An 18046-nucleotide genomic window follows, 5' to 3' on the forward strand; every position below is an offset into this window, starting at 1 on the left:
GTACACTGTCTCATTTCTAGGGATTTCCCAAGTCCTTTCAATGGCAATGCCCCAAGCTGCAAAAGCCTTACTAACACCAACAGCTGAGAGTATTTAGGAAGAATTGGGAGGACTTTTCTAGGTTTGGAACCCTTCTAAGTCTTTAATGAACATTTTGTTGTTGTTGAGGAAAGACAGTTAAGAAAAACATTCCATTTTTGATTGCACATATAGTCAATGGACCCAAAACACATCTTAATTTAGTGTCACAATAAACAGGATTTTTAAAAATAAAGGGCTGGCAATTGAAGTCATGAGTACAATTTGAGTGGCTTTAGGAAATGGTGCTACTGTAAGCTTCCTTAGCAAAGGAGTGTCACCTTGGGCTCATAAAGTAGAGAACGAAAAATGGTCAGCAAAAAGAGTAAGAGGCAACTCCCCTCCCTCCCCTGACTTTTAACACCACCTTCATCACACAGTCTTTCCAGAACCTGTTATTCTATTGACAAACAGTTGAAGAAGTCTCAAAGTATAAACAGAAATGATTGCAGGATCTCCAAGAAACCTTTCCAAAAGAATTATTTGACCTTCATAAACTACAAAATTAACAGCAGAGCAGGGGGCTTTCTTTCATACTGCTTCTATACCTTAAAGTCAAGCTGATTAACACACACAATGATGGGAATGATTGAGATGGGGTTAAAGAAAGAGAAATTAAACAGTAGGTATCTGATAGCCACCAAGTAATTAAGGCTCAAGCACCCGATGTCAGTTCCTCACACAATGGGACCACACGAACTATTTCCAGAGCATTGGTATCTTCCCCTGGTGCCCTGCACTCTGCAGTCAACCCAGGATGGCACCTCAGGTGTACTAAAAGCACTGTGCTCGTCCAATCTGGAGAGCCGCAGACCATGACCAGAAAGGGATCCCCGTAGCTGACCCTGGGCAGTCAGCGGTACCTGCAAAAATAACCATTCCAAAACACCAGCTGGTGTTTCTCAGGACGCAGCCCCTCAGGATTATCTTCTTGTTGTCGAGGGAGTGCTTGCTGTCATTCCAAGAGAGGACTCCCATGAATTTATCTAGTTTGTTGTTAGGTGCCTCACAGACAACAATCCCTGAAAAATAAAAAAATAATAATAATAATAAAAAGCCTCTTTATGACTCACCTTGATCTCTTTTTAGAAGCCCACAGGACTTGGTTACCACCCTACTTCTCATATAGAGTAAATTTTACCTTCTCTTTTGGTAGCAGAGTGTTCCACATACAAGATTGTGCTGGGGAAAATAAGCTAGGAGATGAAAATCCGTTGAAAGTTTTGAACATAGCTTTCTGCACTATCCAAGTAAGAATAGAAAGCTCGAGAGCCCTGGGGTATTTTTTTTTCCTTAAAAAAAATCACTTATCTCTATTTATAGTTTGAAAAGATAAAGCAGGGACTGTCCTAAAAGTTTTCCTTATTCCATATCTTTTTTACTGAATGTGAACTTTCTCACAGGTTAAGATGGCATACTTCCAGTTTCAGAACCAAAGTTAATAGGGTCTTTCTAGTCTCATAATCAGAATTTTGAGGGTTCACCTATATTCCACCCCCAAGAAACCTGGGCTTTGTTTGCTATGTGTGCCTGAGAATGCGTGTGATTCCTTTCAGCTGTTCTATGCTTCTTATCTTGATTAGATTCAGAGTTCTGGGGACTCTCAAAGGCACCATATAACTTGCCCCAACCTGGCCTGAAGATGTTTCTAGTTTTTTGGGTTTTTTTAATTCCAAGCCCATTCCAAACCAAAGGCCATGCCCATTCCAAATCAATTAATCAATTCGTTCCATTATTTCAATAAGAATGTACACTTCCAAGGAGGTGGTTCTCTTGATAGAAAAAGAAACCAGAAATAATCTTTTATGGATCCTATCACAAAATAAAACTATTAGATTAAAATACATTTGCATCGCAAACGATTGGGGTTTAAATTTTTGTAAGTAATGAGTACAAAGACTTGAAAGACAGAGGGAGCAAGGAAGGATAAGAGGCTAGGTAGGTAGGTAGATCCAAACAGGGTTCGGCCAGAATCAGGGGGAGATTAATACACACAAAAGTCTCTCTCTAGCAAACGATAAAAATGTATTTATTTATTTAATCAGAAGCCAAATGGTAGGTGGGAACACAATAAATAGCATTTGGAAAATAAAAAGAGAGGCATGTCTTCGGCACCGATTGAAGGAAAAGGAGACCAGCCCAGCGCAAAGAACCTATCTATTATTACACTGCTATGAGCACCTTCTGAACTTAGAACATGCTTCCATAGCTTCCCTTTTAAAACTTTTAGACACAGGTGACAGCAGCCAGTTTTCACAGGGCCTCATCACTTCTGATCTACCAGATTACTAACATTAATAGACATTGCATGAAAAAAAAAAAAACCCTGAAAGAAATGAATGTCTTGAGGCCTCAGAACTGCTTTTTCAAATTCCATCTCTCTTTCTCCAGTATAACAAAAGTGCTTCCTAAATACCCACCACTCAGGCACTCACTGGCATCTTCCCAGACATTCACCGTTAAATGAGAGAGTGCTGGCACAAGGATTTGGATGAGGCTAAATAACTGTACTAGTCACTTGTTATATACAAGGAAGTGGCTGAATTTTTGTTCCCCCCATTACAGCCTATCACTGATATTAAAAAGTAAATTAAAACTGATTTCATCTGGCCCAAGCTGTTTAGATAGTTACATTGTGGAAGGAGAGAACTTTTTCTAAATTCTAAGAATTTAGTATCTTTTTTTTTTTGACCAATAATTTTCATTCCTAAATTTTATAGAACCTAAACTTGAGTGTCACTGGCGAAACCTACATGAAATAACAGTTGACAGCAACCTTTAAAGCTTATTTCAGTTTCTTGACCCAAGACTCAATTTTTCAGACTTCAAATTTGGCCAAAAAAAAAAAAAAAAGTGTTTTGGGCAAAAACAACATAATGCACAGTCCCTGCCAATAAGAATATAAAAAACAGGCTCATTTGAACATTTTTATTGTAGCAAGCAAAGACTGACATGCAGGCAAATGCGGCCTTGAACACGTAGGCTTGCTTCTCCCTGGCCCCAGGGCTCGTCCACTTCTGGCCTAACACCAAGGGCGTGAGGCATGGTTCTAGACAGGAACAGGCAGTAAGATCAAGGGGTTCTGCTGAGGTGTTTGGAGAGCAAGCCCCAATTCAGACTTTCTCAAAGAGCATGGTTCCAGTGATTTAAGTACTAAATACAGGACCTGCTCGAAACAATATGGTAGGAACAAAGCCAAACTACATATTTTATCTTCAGGAGTGCTCAGCTTCCCCTTTCTTAGCCCTGTTAGCACAAAATGCAAGCTTTCTAATTCCTTTTCTGTCCCTTTCTGAAAGAGATGAACAGGTTCCTTTGAAGGGAGCACTGTATTTACTTCTATATCTCCATAACCTATCATACTACCCACATAGTAGGATCTTAACTAATATTTGTTGTAGAGATGGATGGAAAAACTTTCAGATGGTGGATTAGAGTAGATCTAAGATGAATAAAAGAAGTGGGCATATTCCCATTGTAATAATGATAAAGGGATTAGAAGACCTAATAGCCTAGTCACAATGGAAGGCTTAGATTAAATCTAACTCTAAGGGGATACAAATAGACCTGAGAACACTGGGGGAAAAAAAAAAAGATGGGAACCTTAAAGCACATTAAAAGCAACCAAAAATATATTCCAGGCATAAAGCAAAATAAGGACTAGGGGAAAACTCTAGAACCCTTCTTCCTTTTGCTAATAATATCAGAGAAGAGTAACAGGCAGTAAACAGTTTGACAATGGATGAGAAAACTGTTTAGGAAAAACAGCATTGTTCTCATATAGTTAGTCACTGAAAACATGTCTAGAGCACAAAGTCATCTTTAATGGACAATAAAACAACTGGGGGGAAAAAATCATGCCAATAATGAAGTATAAATATAACCAAATGAGCCAGTCACATTTGTTTGCCCCTCTGAAGAGAACATACATAAAAGCAGGTAGTGATTCATACAATTCACAATCACGCAGAAATGCTCTAAGCCCATTCTAAACAAAATCCACAAGATTTCATTCTGGACCTTCCTCGGCACTCTAAATTTAGTCAAATTGTTCATTAATTAGCAACCTAATAACCTCTAGAAACTATTTACTTGAAAATGGAAATCTGTAGTTTATCATGAGAATGGAGCTCAGTATCCAGTACACCATAATTTTCCAGAGAAGTTGGCTTTATTTCTCTATGTAAATTGTTAGCAATATTTCATGATTATCTGTATTGTAACTCTTCCACAAGAGAATTTATTTATTAAATAAGATGTCATTATTGCTGTTCAAGAGTTTCTCCAGCCGAGAGCCTCTCAGAATTTAGGAGATTATCCACTATTGTTGCCCTAATAATTGTGATAAATATTTTTGTCTTAGAAAAAGGAGTGTCTCCTTCCTGCTTTCTAAAGTTTCTTGATTCTTCAGCCATCAAGCCTCATGACCACATCGACAGCAGCAATAAAGAGGGAAGTAATTCTTCCTGTCTTTACATGGAATTTGTGTCTCATGCAGTCACATCAGCTGTTTCTGGGCTGTGCTTCTGTCCAGGTGAATGGGAAGCCTATCTGATAGGTAAGAACAAAAAAGTCACAGGATAATAACCAAGCTTTTTTGTTTTGTTTTCAACCCAAAAGAGATGCCTGTGTTTCTGTGTTTTAATTACACACATGCTATTCTTTAGAAAGGATCACAAAATACCTGAAATAAAGAGCCAACCTTTCCTCAGTTCAGAACTCAGCATTAACAGTCGTACAAAATATGTAAACTTGTCATAAGTTGCAAAAAACAGATCTCAGTCCAGTCAGTAACAATATGCAAAAGATTCTTAAACACATTTGGACAATTTACAACTGGGGCTTTCCCCAAAGCATTAAAATGTCCAGCTTACAAATGTATAATTGACAAGGATTTCTAGTTACTTATTTGTAAACGCTTATCAATTCACATAAGATTTTTACATGAAAAATCAAGGCCCACTGTGTTTTTATACTTATTATATTAGATCAAGTTATATATCTTTTCTTATAAAATTCAGCAGACTACATATCAATTTTTTTCTGATGTTGAAATGTATAAAAGATTTCTATAAGAACTTGTCAAATAAACCTAACTCTATCTTTCATGTACTGGTTTCTGTTTGGTGAGCTCTTTTATAAACTCTTGATCCTAACATTCGAGATCATCAAGAACATTGCTATTTTTAAAAAAATATGATGTCATCTGAGCCCTGGATGGACTTGATCTGTGGTAATTAATTTCGTACCATTAGGTTTAGAGTATTCTTCTAATTTATGTCTTACCCTACCCTAACCTTGGCCTTATCAGTGGCTAAGTGGTCACTGATTCTGCCAATTCTCCAATGCTGCATTTCTCCTTATACTTTAAAGCCTCTCGTGTCCCTTTGTAGAATAGGCTTTGCCAGCTGTCCTGGGTTCATATTCTGGCTTCTCCACTTAGTAAACATGTGACATTGGGAAAGTTAGTCGGTTTATCTGGGTCTCAGATTCCTTGCCCATAAATTGGAGTTAATAATAATTTCTTCCTCTCAGGGCTATAAAGATTTAATAAGACTGTATGCAATTACTTAGCATGGTATCTGATACATAATGAAAAACATTCATGTGTCAGCACCATGTTTAGGTTCTGAGAACTTTAGGACATTTACCTAATTAAAAGTTTCTTTGGGGATGAACACATGTTTAAGTGTATTCTCCCCTGGGTTCTAAGCTCTATGAAAGCAAGGCCTGGGTCTGACTTATTAACCACTGTATTCTGAGCCTTAGCAAATCCTTTTCATTGTGTTAAAGATAAATTTACTGAGTGAACCAACAAGTGACTGAGTAAACGAATGAAAGAAAAAAATAAATGAAAGCTTATGACATGCCTACTGAGGCCATCAGCAAAACACTGTCCTTGGGTTTAGGTGCCAAAATGGGGAGTCAGGGAGACTTATAAGTGATATCCTAAATCCCCACCCAGCTCAGTGTAGACCTCGATGTCCTCAGCTTGGAGGTTTCAGTGGAGATTTCTCTAAGGATAGTAGTAGGACATTCGAGTCTTCGGATACTTAGAAGATATAAGACAGAGACAGAACACTGTAGTTTGGTGCTAGAGAAAGTATTTTGGCAAGTCTCATAATAAAAACCACACAGTAACTAGAAGCAAAAATAATGCCATACCCAGAATTGCCCAGAAGTCACAAGCTAAAAGATATACTTAGCACAGACAGGCGTGCCTCATATGTCTGTCTCATCTACGTGACCTTGCCATAGCTAGGCAGGCCATTTCGAAATGTACACAAGCTGATATCAACTTTTTTAATTTAAATAAAGGAATGCAATATCTGGTTTTAATTCCCATGACTCAAGGTAGTCTTTTTGTATCACCAAAGGAAACCCTGAAATCTATTTATATTCCTTTATGACAAAGATGAATAGAGGAGACAAAAAAGAGGAAGTAGGAAAAGAATGGGGCAGTAAAAGGATCAAAAAAAGCTTGATAATACATATGGAGTTATTTTATAATTCTACATACTTCATATTTTGTCTTGTCCTTAAGAGGCACTTAATAAATAGATTTACTAAACTAATTAACATGGAGAGAGTGATGAAACAAAAAAGATAAACAGAAAAAGATGATGTGGGTAGAGAAAATAAGTAAAGTAACATAAAAAGTGGAAAAGGAAAATGGAAAGAGAATAATAAGAAAGAATGAAAAAAGGGAGGAAGGGGAAAAGAACTGGTGAAATGGGATAGTTAGAGAAATGTGTGTACATAGTGTTTAGTGTGCCAATGTGTGTGTCAGAGAGGCAGGGAGAGATTGAAATTAAGAGTGAAAACTAAGGCTAGGAAAGAAAAGAACAGAGGAAAGTGGAAGGCTCTAGGAAAGCAGGAGAATTGTGGGAAGGATTTAGGGTTTGTTAACTATCTCAACTCTGTCAGTCTTTTCGCACAACATCTTGCATCACCCTCGTGGTCTTTACATTTGGCTACTAACGGGACACCTAATTTGTATGTTGTATCTAATTTATTTCCCCTTAATCCTTCTATTCACTCTTCAGATGCATTCTTGAAACAAACGAACCAAAAACAACAAAAAACAAAAACAAAAAAAAAACAGATTTTAATAAGGCTAAACCTATAAAATATTATATTGCCTAAAATGTTAAGGTAGACTGAAATTCGACCCAAGATTTAAGAATGAAAAAGCAAATTTAGCAGAAACCTAGATTTTAACCCAGAAGTGTACTGGCCTCATGCATCTGGCATTATCTGTCCTCTGAAACATGGCCACAGTTAAAGTATAAATGGTAGAAAAGAAAGGTCTGTGTTGCCTTTAACAAATTATATGTCAGAGATTTGGCGAGTTACCTATGCTGTGTGAAGCAAATTCAGGCTACGCCTAGTAAGTCATGATTATTACTGCATTTGAAAAATAAATTCCATGAAGTTTGAAAAGAGACTATTTTATACATAAGCAAGTCCTTTAACCTTTCAGGATACTTCATCTTTTAAAAGAAATTATATGATGAAGTTTTAGATGAGGAAGTGTTTTCTTGCTTCAGCCTGAGCAACACTGCTTGTATTGGTTTAAATTTGGGCTTCTGTGTTAAATTGTGTTTGGGGGGAGGATTTTGAAGTAAAGGCATTGTAAAACCACCTCATAGGAGAGGACCCAGCACTCTAGCTTTGTCCTACAAGGCCCCATTTGGAAGCTTTCTCCACATCCTATCATTTCACACTTCATTCCCAATCTTTTTACTTTAGGCCCTTCTTTAGCTCTCCTACTTCTTTCTGGGGGCTGATGGTAACTTTCCCCCAACTCTCTGGCATTTGGGACCATTTATTCACTCATTCAGCAAATATTTATTGAGCACCTACTATGTGCTAGACATCGTTCTAGGAACCAGTGAGCAAAACAAAGATTCTTGTGCGGCTCCCATTGCAGCAGTAGAGATGGACAATAAAAAATAAACTTAGAAAATAAATACGTTAAAGTGTACATCAGATGGTAGTAAGTGCTATAAGAAGATAAGGTAGAGCTGGGTAGGGGGAATTGAGAGACGAGGAGTCATGTCGAGAAGGAAGATTCTTGGCCCTGTTCCTGTGGTTCCATGCAAGAAATCCACCTACTCCAGCCTGACCCTTTATAAGCTATCCTGGTATTGACCTACAGTCAGAGTTCTTGAAGGGTGTGGTAGTGACAGCACTCAACAAATATTCGTACTTATTATTTCTCAGGCTCCCTCGCAGTTAGGTCAGGCCCATGTGACTCATGCTGGCCAATAAAATGTGAGAGGAAGAGGCAATTAAAAGTTAGCTTGTCTCTTTCATCTCATCTTTACTTTGATGTGCTGCTGTTAGAGACCATTAGTCTAGGCACCATGGCTACAAAATGGAGAAAGCCACTCAATCTGCATCAGAATGTGACATGAGTAAGAAATAAACTTTTACTATTTATATCACTAAAATTTCAGGGTTGTCTATAACTGAATCATAGCGTAAGCTATCTTGGCCAATACCTATAAAAGAAAGTGAACTGGGTAATTATAATAATCATTTTCTGTTTTTTGATGGTAAGGAAAAACTAAAAATCATTAATTTTTACCTCCTCTTAGATTGACAGAGGTGTAAGGGTACAATTCTGGCAAAAAAAGAAATGAATAATGGTAAATTATATGTAGGTTGACCTTTTAGGACTCCATAAATATTCTATGAGGTATTTTAAGCAAGAATTTTAATTTATGAACACAATTTACTTTTCTTGGATTCACATAACAGTAAAATTTCATTGAAAAAATTACTTAGTAGAAAATGTGTAATTTGTTTTAATCTAATCAAAATATTTCTTGAGCCATTCAAAGTTTCCTGGCTATTTCCCTGACTTAAATCTCAAACTGGAGGAATATTTTTTTCTATAAACATTTGTTATAACAGCACTCTTTTAAGAGAGATTAAAATATTAACAGAATCCAGATGGAGTTTACAAGTAAATGCAGAGCATAGGCAATATAAGCTCTAAACGGTGCACTGGAGACACTTTATAATGTAAAGTTGCCTGTGCTTTAATTCATGGGATCCTCGTCCACATTTTCCTTTAGAGGACTCTAAGGAAAACATTTTGGAAGATAGTCTCAAACTTATAAAGATTTGTTAATAAATAAAACCAATCTGTATGGAAATAATGATATTCAAAACCAGGCACACAAGTGTGTAAAGCAAGAGACCATTGAGCAGCGGCAGGAAGGCCCCAAAGATTCTCCTACAGCCTGTTGTGGTGCCTACAGTCCTACCATTACTGGCTCTTTCTTTTAACTCAAAAAATGTCATTTCTCTGTGACACCTTTAACAGAAACAAAAAAACAAGATCGCAGGAACAGAACAGGTAGAGGAAGGTATCCTGAGGAGCAGGGGACTGGGTTGAAAGGTATGAAGATAGTGACAATAAAACGGTAGTCTGAAAGGGTAACAGCTGACCAACGGAGTAATAAGTCAGAATATTCTTCCAAAACAGCTACTATCTTTAAGACCTTATGCCAGGAACTATGCAAGATACAGAAATACATGAGGCAGGATTACTGTCTTCACTAAGTTTGTAGTGTGATGTTTAGTCTTTGTTATGGAGCCAGAGAATGGATTCACATAACAGTAAATGGATTCACATATCCAGTTAGACCTAGATCTGGAAATAAATGTGGCCTGCATTCATTCTTGGCAAGCCCTCATAGGGCTCCGGTGCGGCCAAGGTCAGGTAAGTGAAGGGTATTGTGAGACTAAAGGGAACCAGATCTACAGAAGAGGAAATAAGAATGAAATGAACAATGACCTGGTAAAGTCGTCCTCCCCTTGGTAAACATTTTTACTCTTTAGCGTGAGAGGAGATGACAGGGTTTGATGCCTGGAGAATTTTATGTCCTTCCATCAAATTTAAAAAAGAGAACATAAATTGGATTTCAGATAATTAGTTTCTTACTTTTTTTGTTACAAAAGCTCTTTGGTTTTGAGATTTTTGTATGTTTGTCTGTTTTAAACACTTACCGTCAAACTTTGCAAGTCTGCTAATATCTGTTCCAAGTTCTGAGGTAACTGATAGCGCATGGCGGACTTTAAGGTTCGTTTCCCTGTGAAAGTAATTGACATGACTTGAAGTTTCATATGGAACAGCCCAACAGCATCTTACACAAAGCAATCAGGCTGGTACAGCACATGCAAAATCCAACACAAGCGATCTGAAGAATTCCCTTTGAATGTCATTCACATCCCTCACACTGTCTCAGGAAAGTGAACAGGGCTTTGCAGGCTCCTAAGAATTGGCATTCCACCCACGGCACATCTGTATAATGACACAGTAATCTGTTTTGCTATTGGAAAGAACAGAGGACATAATAAATATGGCTTTATTCGAACCTACTCAGACATCATGCATGAGTTATAAAACACATTAGGAACAGAAACGCAGTTACCAAATAAAGAAGGCCAGTATCACTCCAAAGTCTACTATCTACATAGGAGTTTTACTTGAGAAAGATGGTCATGGCTAATTTCATAGTAGCTTAAATTTAAATGGGAAAAAGAATACGGTTTTGTTTTTCTTTTTTTTTTTTTTTAAATCAATCCAAGAATCCCATAAGTAAGTCTAGAATCAAACAACCAAACAGAAACTCAGAGGGTCACAGTGAGCTGGTCATCTGCCAGGCAGGACCACACATACAGGACAGATGGCTGCTCTCTGGTATTCATGAAATGACCAGCAGTGAAGATTTTATTACCATCACTCACATCTTGTGTTTAAGAGTTTGCCATGCCAGTTTTCTCACTGAGTTCAACCTAATTCTCTCCTACTGTAGTTTAAGATCATCTGTCAGAGTTCTATTTTGTGTGGCAATATTTAGTAGTGGGTTCATTCAGTCAACAAATATTGATTGAATACATATCATAGTCACCCATGATACTCAATGCTGCCCCACAAGGGTTACAGTCCTCTTGAGGGAAACAAGTAGTAGGTTAAAAAGCAGATGTCGCCTTTTGGAAGTACATGTCAAACGATGAAATAATGGAATTTGGAGAAGCGAAAAGCAGATACTCGAGAGGGCATTTAATCTAAACTTTCCATAAATGAGTTTCACAATGATGTTAAGACAATATGAACTCTATAGGCATGCTCATTGGTGAAATAACTTTCTGCAGGAAACACTGAGTCAGATGTATAACTGAAGTTACTTTGTTCAAAAGTAATAGCATTGATACAAATCTGTTAATTCCTAGGAAGCAGAGATGAGCAGACATTAAGATAATCAAGAACTTCATAATTGAAGCAGAAATTGAGCTGGGCTTGATGGACAACAGTGAGATACTGGTGTTTGAGGCTAAAAGACTTATGTGTCCATTAATTAAACAATTTTTCAAATGCTAGAAACGAGCCAGACGGTCCTCATTCCTTAACCCAATCCAAAACATCGTGCTATCCATCAAAGTTTTTCATCATTTTAAGTTATTTCCTCAGGAATCTTTCCAATAACTTACTTCCACCTTCAGACGTAGAAACTAAAGGGAAAAAATAATTGCACATAGGCCTTATGATAAAAAAAATATTTCCCAAGACTCCTGATTAATACCTTTAGTGTCATGCCATACTCTTCCTTAATCTGTCTCAGTATCTTGAAAACTTCAAAATGATTTTTAGCATAAAGAATAATACAGAAACATTCTGGATACTCTTTACTCTGTTTCCCCTAATAGTAAAACCTCACGAAACTATATCACAATATCACAACCAGGATATTGATATTGACACAGTCAAAATACAGAACATCTCCATCACCACAAAGATTCCTCGGGTTGCCTTTTGTAGCCACACCACTTCCCTGCCTCCTCCCACCCATGCTTAACTCCTGGCAATCACCAACCTGTTGTTCATTTCTATAATTTTGCCATTTCAAGGAAGTTATATAAATGAAAGAAAATAGTATGCAAACTTTTGAGATTGGCTTTTTTTACTTAACATAATTCTCTGAAGATTCATTCAAGTTGTTGCATATATCAATTTTTCATTCCTTTTTATTGCTCAGTAGTATTCCATGGTATGTATATAACACAATTCATTCAACTATTCACCCACTGAAGGGCATGTAAGTTGGTTTTAGTTTTGAGACGTAACAAATAAAGCTGCCATAAACATTTGTGTGCAAGTTTTTATGTAAACATAAGTCAAATTGCTCTGGGATAAATGCCTAGGAGTAAAATTGCTGGGTTGTATGGTAGTCACATGTTTAATTTTTTAAGAAACTACAGAACTGTTTTCCAGAGTGATTATAGCATTCTACATTCCTATCAGCAATGTGTGACTGATCCTGTTTCTCTACATCCTTGCCAGCATTTGGAGTTGTCACTATTTTTATTTGAGCCATTCTAATAGGTATGTGGTGATTATATTATTGTGGTTTTAATTTTAATTTCCCTAATGGCTAATGATGTTGAATATCTTTTCATGTGCTTATTTGCCATCTGTATGTCATCTTTGGTGAAATGTTCCTTTATATCATTTGCCAGTTTTCTAATTGAATTGTTTGGGGGTTTTTTGCTGTTGAGTTTTGAACATTTTTCATTCAATCAAGATACAAGTCCTTTGTCAGACAGATGGTTTGCAAATATTTTCTCCTAGTCTATAGCTTATTTTTTTCTCCTCTTCACAGGGTTTTTTGCATAGCAAAAAAATTTAATTTGATGCAGTCCAGTTTATCAAATTTTCCTTTTATGGATTATGAATTTTGAGTAAATCTAAGAACTCTTTGACTTGCCCTAGATTTTGAAGATTTTCTCCTATGCTTTTGTCTAAAATTTTTATAATTTTATGTTTTACATTAGAATTCAATTTTCTTAATAATTATAGGACTATTTGAATTATATATTTTATATTGGATGAGTTGCGACAGTTTGTTTTTTGATGAAGTGGCTCATTTCATCTGTGTTGTTAAATTTGTGTTAATAGAGTATTTCCTTATCCTTCTGATGTCTATAGGATCTATTATAATAATCCCTGGTTCATTCGTGGTATTGTTAATTTGTATCTTCTCTTTTTTTTCTTTTTCCGTCTTCTTAAAGGCCTGTAGATTTTATTGATATTTTCAAAGAGTAAGCTCTTTGTTTCATCAATTGTCTCTATTGTTTTTCTGTTTTCAAGTTCATTGATTTCTGCTCTTGTTTTCATCTCCTTCGAATTTATTTTGAATATATTTTGCTATTTTCTAGGTTCTTGAAATGGGAGATTAGACTATTGGTTTGAGACTTTTTCTTTTTTCAAGTGTATGTATTTGTTGCTATAAATATTCCTCTCAGCATTATTTTTGCTTCTGCCCAAATCAGAGCATTAAACACAGGCCAAACTCTATTTGAATGGCTCAATATGACAATGATTCCAGAGGCAGTGGTTAAAACCATGGGCTCTTTTGTCGAACTGCCAAATTTGAGTCCTGGCTTCACTCTTTAAAAGTTTGGCAAAAATTACTCAGTCTAGAACTTGATTTCTTCAGGACTTATATAGTACCTACTTCAGGATTAAAAAGATAAAACTCATCTAAAAAACATTTATGATATCTTTAAAATGTAATTATTCAATAAATGTTTTTGTGCCAGACAAATAAATTGAATCCACTGAAACAGAATTACTTTATGGTATATAACTAAATTCTAAATTAACATCAACGTCAAAATTGCATCATACTCCATTTCTCTCTTATCTCTCAGTGTCTTCATTTGACCCACTTCCAAAAGGTTGCCTTCTAAAATAACATTGATCCTTCTTTCCTCAGTTGATCTTGATTACTACTCTTCTTATTTTCCTTAAAAAATTACTTGAAATTAAAAACAAATGAACCAACCCAAAAAATAACCCTTCTAAAAAATCTCAGTAAAATCCTTGGGTAAAATTATCTATCTATACATGTCTGGCTCACTGTTTCCGGAAAAAAAAAAAAATAAGAGAAAAAAATAATTTTCAAAAATCTGCAAAGTAACTAATAAATGGACCTCACAATAAATAGTAAATAGACTCCTATTTCTTTAAAGAAAATAAAATGAAGAATAAGGTTTAATATTTAAGTCCTGTTCCTAAAGGTATGACTTTTAAGTCCTGTTCCTAAAGGTATGACTTTTTAATATTTAAGTCCTGTTCCTAAAGGGATGACTTTTAAATAAAACAACCTAATTAATATTCTAATGTTAGTAACTTACCCATCAAGCTCAGCAGTTTCAATATAACAGAGGCCATGTGGCTCACTGCTTGATAGAAGAAGCAGATCAGCCTATTTTGAATAATCAAGATAAAGAATACTTGAGAAGGGAAGGTTGGTTGAAAGTCTGTGTTGCATCATCTCCTCCACTACTAATGAGCCGGGAGAGCCTTAGGGAAAAAGCGAAAGAGGTGAAATCCTGTTCCACCTCTTTGTCATATGCCCTGAATCAAACCTTCCTTCTACTTACCTGTTCCTCTTTTCCATACCTTCACCATCAGAGTATAAGCACGGGCAGGGGGTATCATAAAAAATAAATTTACTTATTTTACAAGAAATATCCTAAAAAATTCTATTTCCTTACTTTGACTATTACTAATAGAAAATATAAAATGTTCCCAAATAAATAAGATAAATAGGAATATGTATAATCACATACTTTAATTCCTTTGTATTATCAGTTAAGAGCAGGGGGCAGGCAAAGAAGATGGGAAAAGAGAAGTGAAGTAGGAGGAAGTTGAAAATGAGAAAAAAATAAGAGAAACAAGAAAATTTTAAAAGAGAGAAGTTAAAAGAAAAACATAATAAAATTAAATTTAGAAAAAAAGATGGGGGGTGTAAGGAAGAGGAAAGAGAAAATAAAGCAGGGTTAAGCGAGATGGCAAGATAGAATAGGAAATGTGGTAAAAGACAGTGGAAAACATTCGGAGACTGAGTAGTTGGTTTCTCACAGAGCTAAATCATCCTATGTAGCTATTCATTTGAGCTTTGGAAATGACCCAGCACATTTCAGTTTTAGAATTCTGGCAACTTTCTGTATCAGAAAGCTATTTATTTTATTTCAAATTTCAAATTTTATTTTAAAATAAGGATTTTTGCTTCCACATCTTGGCTATTGTAAATAATGCTGCAATGAACATAGGCGTGCATATATCTTTCAAATTAGTGTTTTCATTTTCTTCAGATAAATGTCCAGAAGTAGAATTGCTAACCCATTGATAGATGAATGGATAAAGAAGATGTGGTACACACACACACAAACACACACACACACACACACACACACACACACACACACACACACACAAAGAGTAGAATATTATTCAGCAATAAAAAAAAAAAAAAGAAAGAAAGAAAGGCTCTGGTCAAGATGGCAAAGTAGGTAAACATTGTGCTTGCCTCCTCTCACAACCACATCAAAATTACAACTAAACTACAGAACAGGCATCATTGGGAGTCCCCTGAAGTCTAACTGAAGAAAAGACCTATAAATGGGGACACACAGAAGAGGCCACCTTGAGTCTGGTGGGAGGGGCAGAGATGCAGAATGGGCTAGTCCCACACCTGCATGTGGCAGTTCAGAATCAGGAGGGATATCTTAGCTGCAGAGGTTAACACAGTAGAAGCAAGTGGTCTCAACCCCTCACCAGCCTCCCCAGCTCAGGGTTCCATTGCCAAGAAGAGAAGTCCGTACAACTTCTGGCTGTGAAACCCAGCAGAGATTGTGGCTGAATGAGATGGAGGGCAGCTGGAGTTGCAGACATTTCTCTTGAGGGGCCCACATGAGAACTTAGTAATGGACTCACTTACTCTGAGCTCTAGCACTGGGACAGTAGTTTGAAAGGCACCAGGGACATATGGGGACAAACTGAATTTTCTGGCTTCAGGGCAAGAGCTAGAGGGGCCACTTTCACCCAGACAGAAGTACTGGCAGAAGCCATTGTTCCTTTGTTGAACCCTCCCCTCTCTCAGCGTGCAGAAGCAGGCAGCCTCCACATCTCAGTCTCCATCAACTTGCCTAACGCTGGTCACGCAGCCCTGACGATTTTCTGAGACCCTGCCCCATCCAACTTGTGGATCCACCAAAGCCATTTCCACTGGCTTTTTTATAAAAGTGGCTCATCTTGCTCATACTAAAGACTCTCCTAAAATCTCTCAAAGGTTCACAAAACCCAAACAAGCAGCATCTGGCCTCAGTCTGCCGTGAACCTCTTGCTAGGCAGCCCCAAGCCCAGCACTAGCAGCAGCCTGCCTCTATTTGCAGCTTGCCTTTCGGGGCACCACCAAGCCCAATGCACGTGGCGGCCATCTGCGGATTGCTTGGTGACTCTTGCCAGATGTCCCTGGGCAGTGCACAGCTGTGGCTGAACTCAGTCTGCAGAGGAGCCCCTCCCAGCAAGCCCCAAAGCTGGCACTCCTAGTGGCTGGCTTCGGACCTAGCCGGAGCACCACCCAAGGCTGCATCCGAAGATGACACACCCTAAGAGCAGACTGGGCAGGCACTAGAGCCCTGCTAAAGCGAATCCTTCTCTGTAGGGTCAGTCCCTCACCAGGGAGTTCTCACAACAAATCAGCTCGATGCTCAACCCCTCCCACTGACATACAAATAGCAACCAAGCTTTAACCACAGCAAGAAGGCACACACAACCCATACAAGGGACAAACCTAGAGCATCCATCTCAGGTGACCAGGAAGACTACACCACTGGGCCACACGGGACATCTACTACATAAGGCCATTCTAATAAGAGTGGGAGACATAGGAGCCCTACCTAATACATAGTAACAAACACAGGAAGATAGCCAAAATGCAGAGACAAAGAAACATGTCATAAATGAAAGAACAGAACAAAGCTCCAGAAAAAAAAAAAAGAAACTAAACAAAATGGAGACAAGCAATCTCCAGATCTCCAGAGTTCAAAACACTTCTTATAAGGATATGCTCAATGAACTTAGGGGAAGAATGGAGGAACTCAGTGAGAACTTTAACAAAGAGATAGAAAACATAAAAACAAAAAGAGAAAACATAAAAAAGAACCAGCTAAAAGGGTTCATCAACACCAAACCAGTATTATAAAAAAAAAAAATTAGAGAAACTTCATGAAGGAGGAGGAGGAGGAGGAGGAAGAAGAAGAAGAAGAAAAAGGAGAAAACAATTAAAAATATGAATAATAAAATGTCAATAACTACATATTTATCAGCAATTGCTTTGAATGTGAATGGATTGAATGCTCCAATCTAAACAGGGTGACTGAATGGATAAGAAAACAAGACCCTTACATATGCTGCCTACCAGAGACTCACTTCAGATCGAAAGACACACATAGACTGGGGTGAAGGGATGGGAAAAGATATTTCATGAAAATGGAAACAAACAAACAAACAAACAAAGCTGAGTAGCAATACTCATACCGGAAAAAATAGACTTGAAAACAAAGGCTGTAACAAGAGACAAAGGAGGATCCAGTAATTCTACTCTGGGAATTTGTCTGAACAAATCCAAAACACTACTTCTAAGCTACATGTGCATCCATATATTCATTGCAGCATTATTTACAATAGCCAAGATATGGAGGCAACCTGGGTGTCCATCAAAGAACGAATGGATAAAGAAGAGGTGGCACATATATACAATCAAATATTACTCAGCCATAAAAAAGAATGAAATTTTGCCTTCTACAACAACATGAATGGACCTAGAGGGTATTGTGCTGAGTAGAGTAAGTCAAACAGAGAAAGACAAATACCATATGATTTCATTTATATGTGGAATCTAAAGGGAAAAAAAATAAACAAAACAGAAACAAACGCATAGATATGGAGAACATTTTGATGGTTGCCAGATGAGGGGGGGGATGGGGAGGTAGTGAAAAAGGGGAAGGGATTAAGAAGTAAAAATTGGTAGTTACAAAATAGTCATGAAGATACAAAGTATAGCATAGGCAATACAGTCAATAATATTGTAATAACTATGTA

At 37.2% G+C, this 18046-nt stretch overlaps 1 protein-coding gene across 1 annotated transcript in view; it reads right to left on the bottom strand.

Moving 5' to 3' along the window:
- ATP8B4 (ATPase phospholipid transporting 8B4 (putative)) overlaps window positions 1–18046 on the bottom strand; it is a 203625-nt gene that overhangs the window by 97269 nt on the left and 88310 nt on the right. Inside the window, exons 8-10 of the mRNA XM_011355090.2 lie at window positions 14293–14363; window positions 10102–10184; window positions 942–1100 (exon numbers count right to left, since the gene is read on the bottom strand). Coding sequence (XP_011353392.1) covers window positions 942–1100; window positions 10102–10184; window positions 14293–14363 — 313 coding nt within the window. The remainder of the gene's footprint in view (window positions 1–941; window positions 1101–10101; window positions 10185–14292; window positions 14364–18046) is intronic.

The sequence above is a fragment of the Pteropus vampyrus genome, unplaced genomic scaffold (genome assembly GCF_000151845.1).
Source record: "Pteropus vampyrus isolate Shadow unplaced genomic scaffold, Pvam_2.0 Scaffold19, whole genome shotgun sequence".
NCBI lineage: Eukaryota > Metazoa > Chordata > Mammalia > Chiroptera > Pteropodidae > Pteropus > Pteropus vampyrus.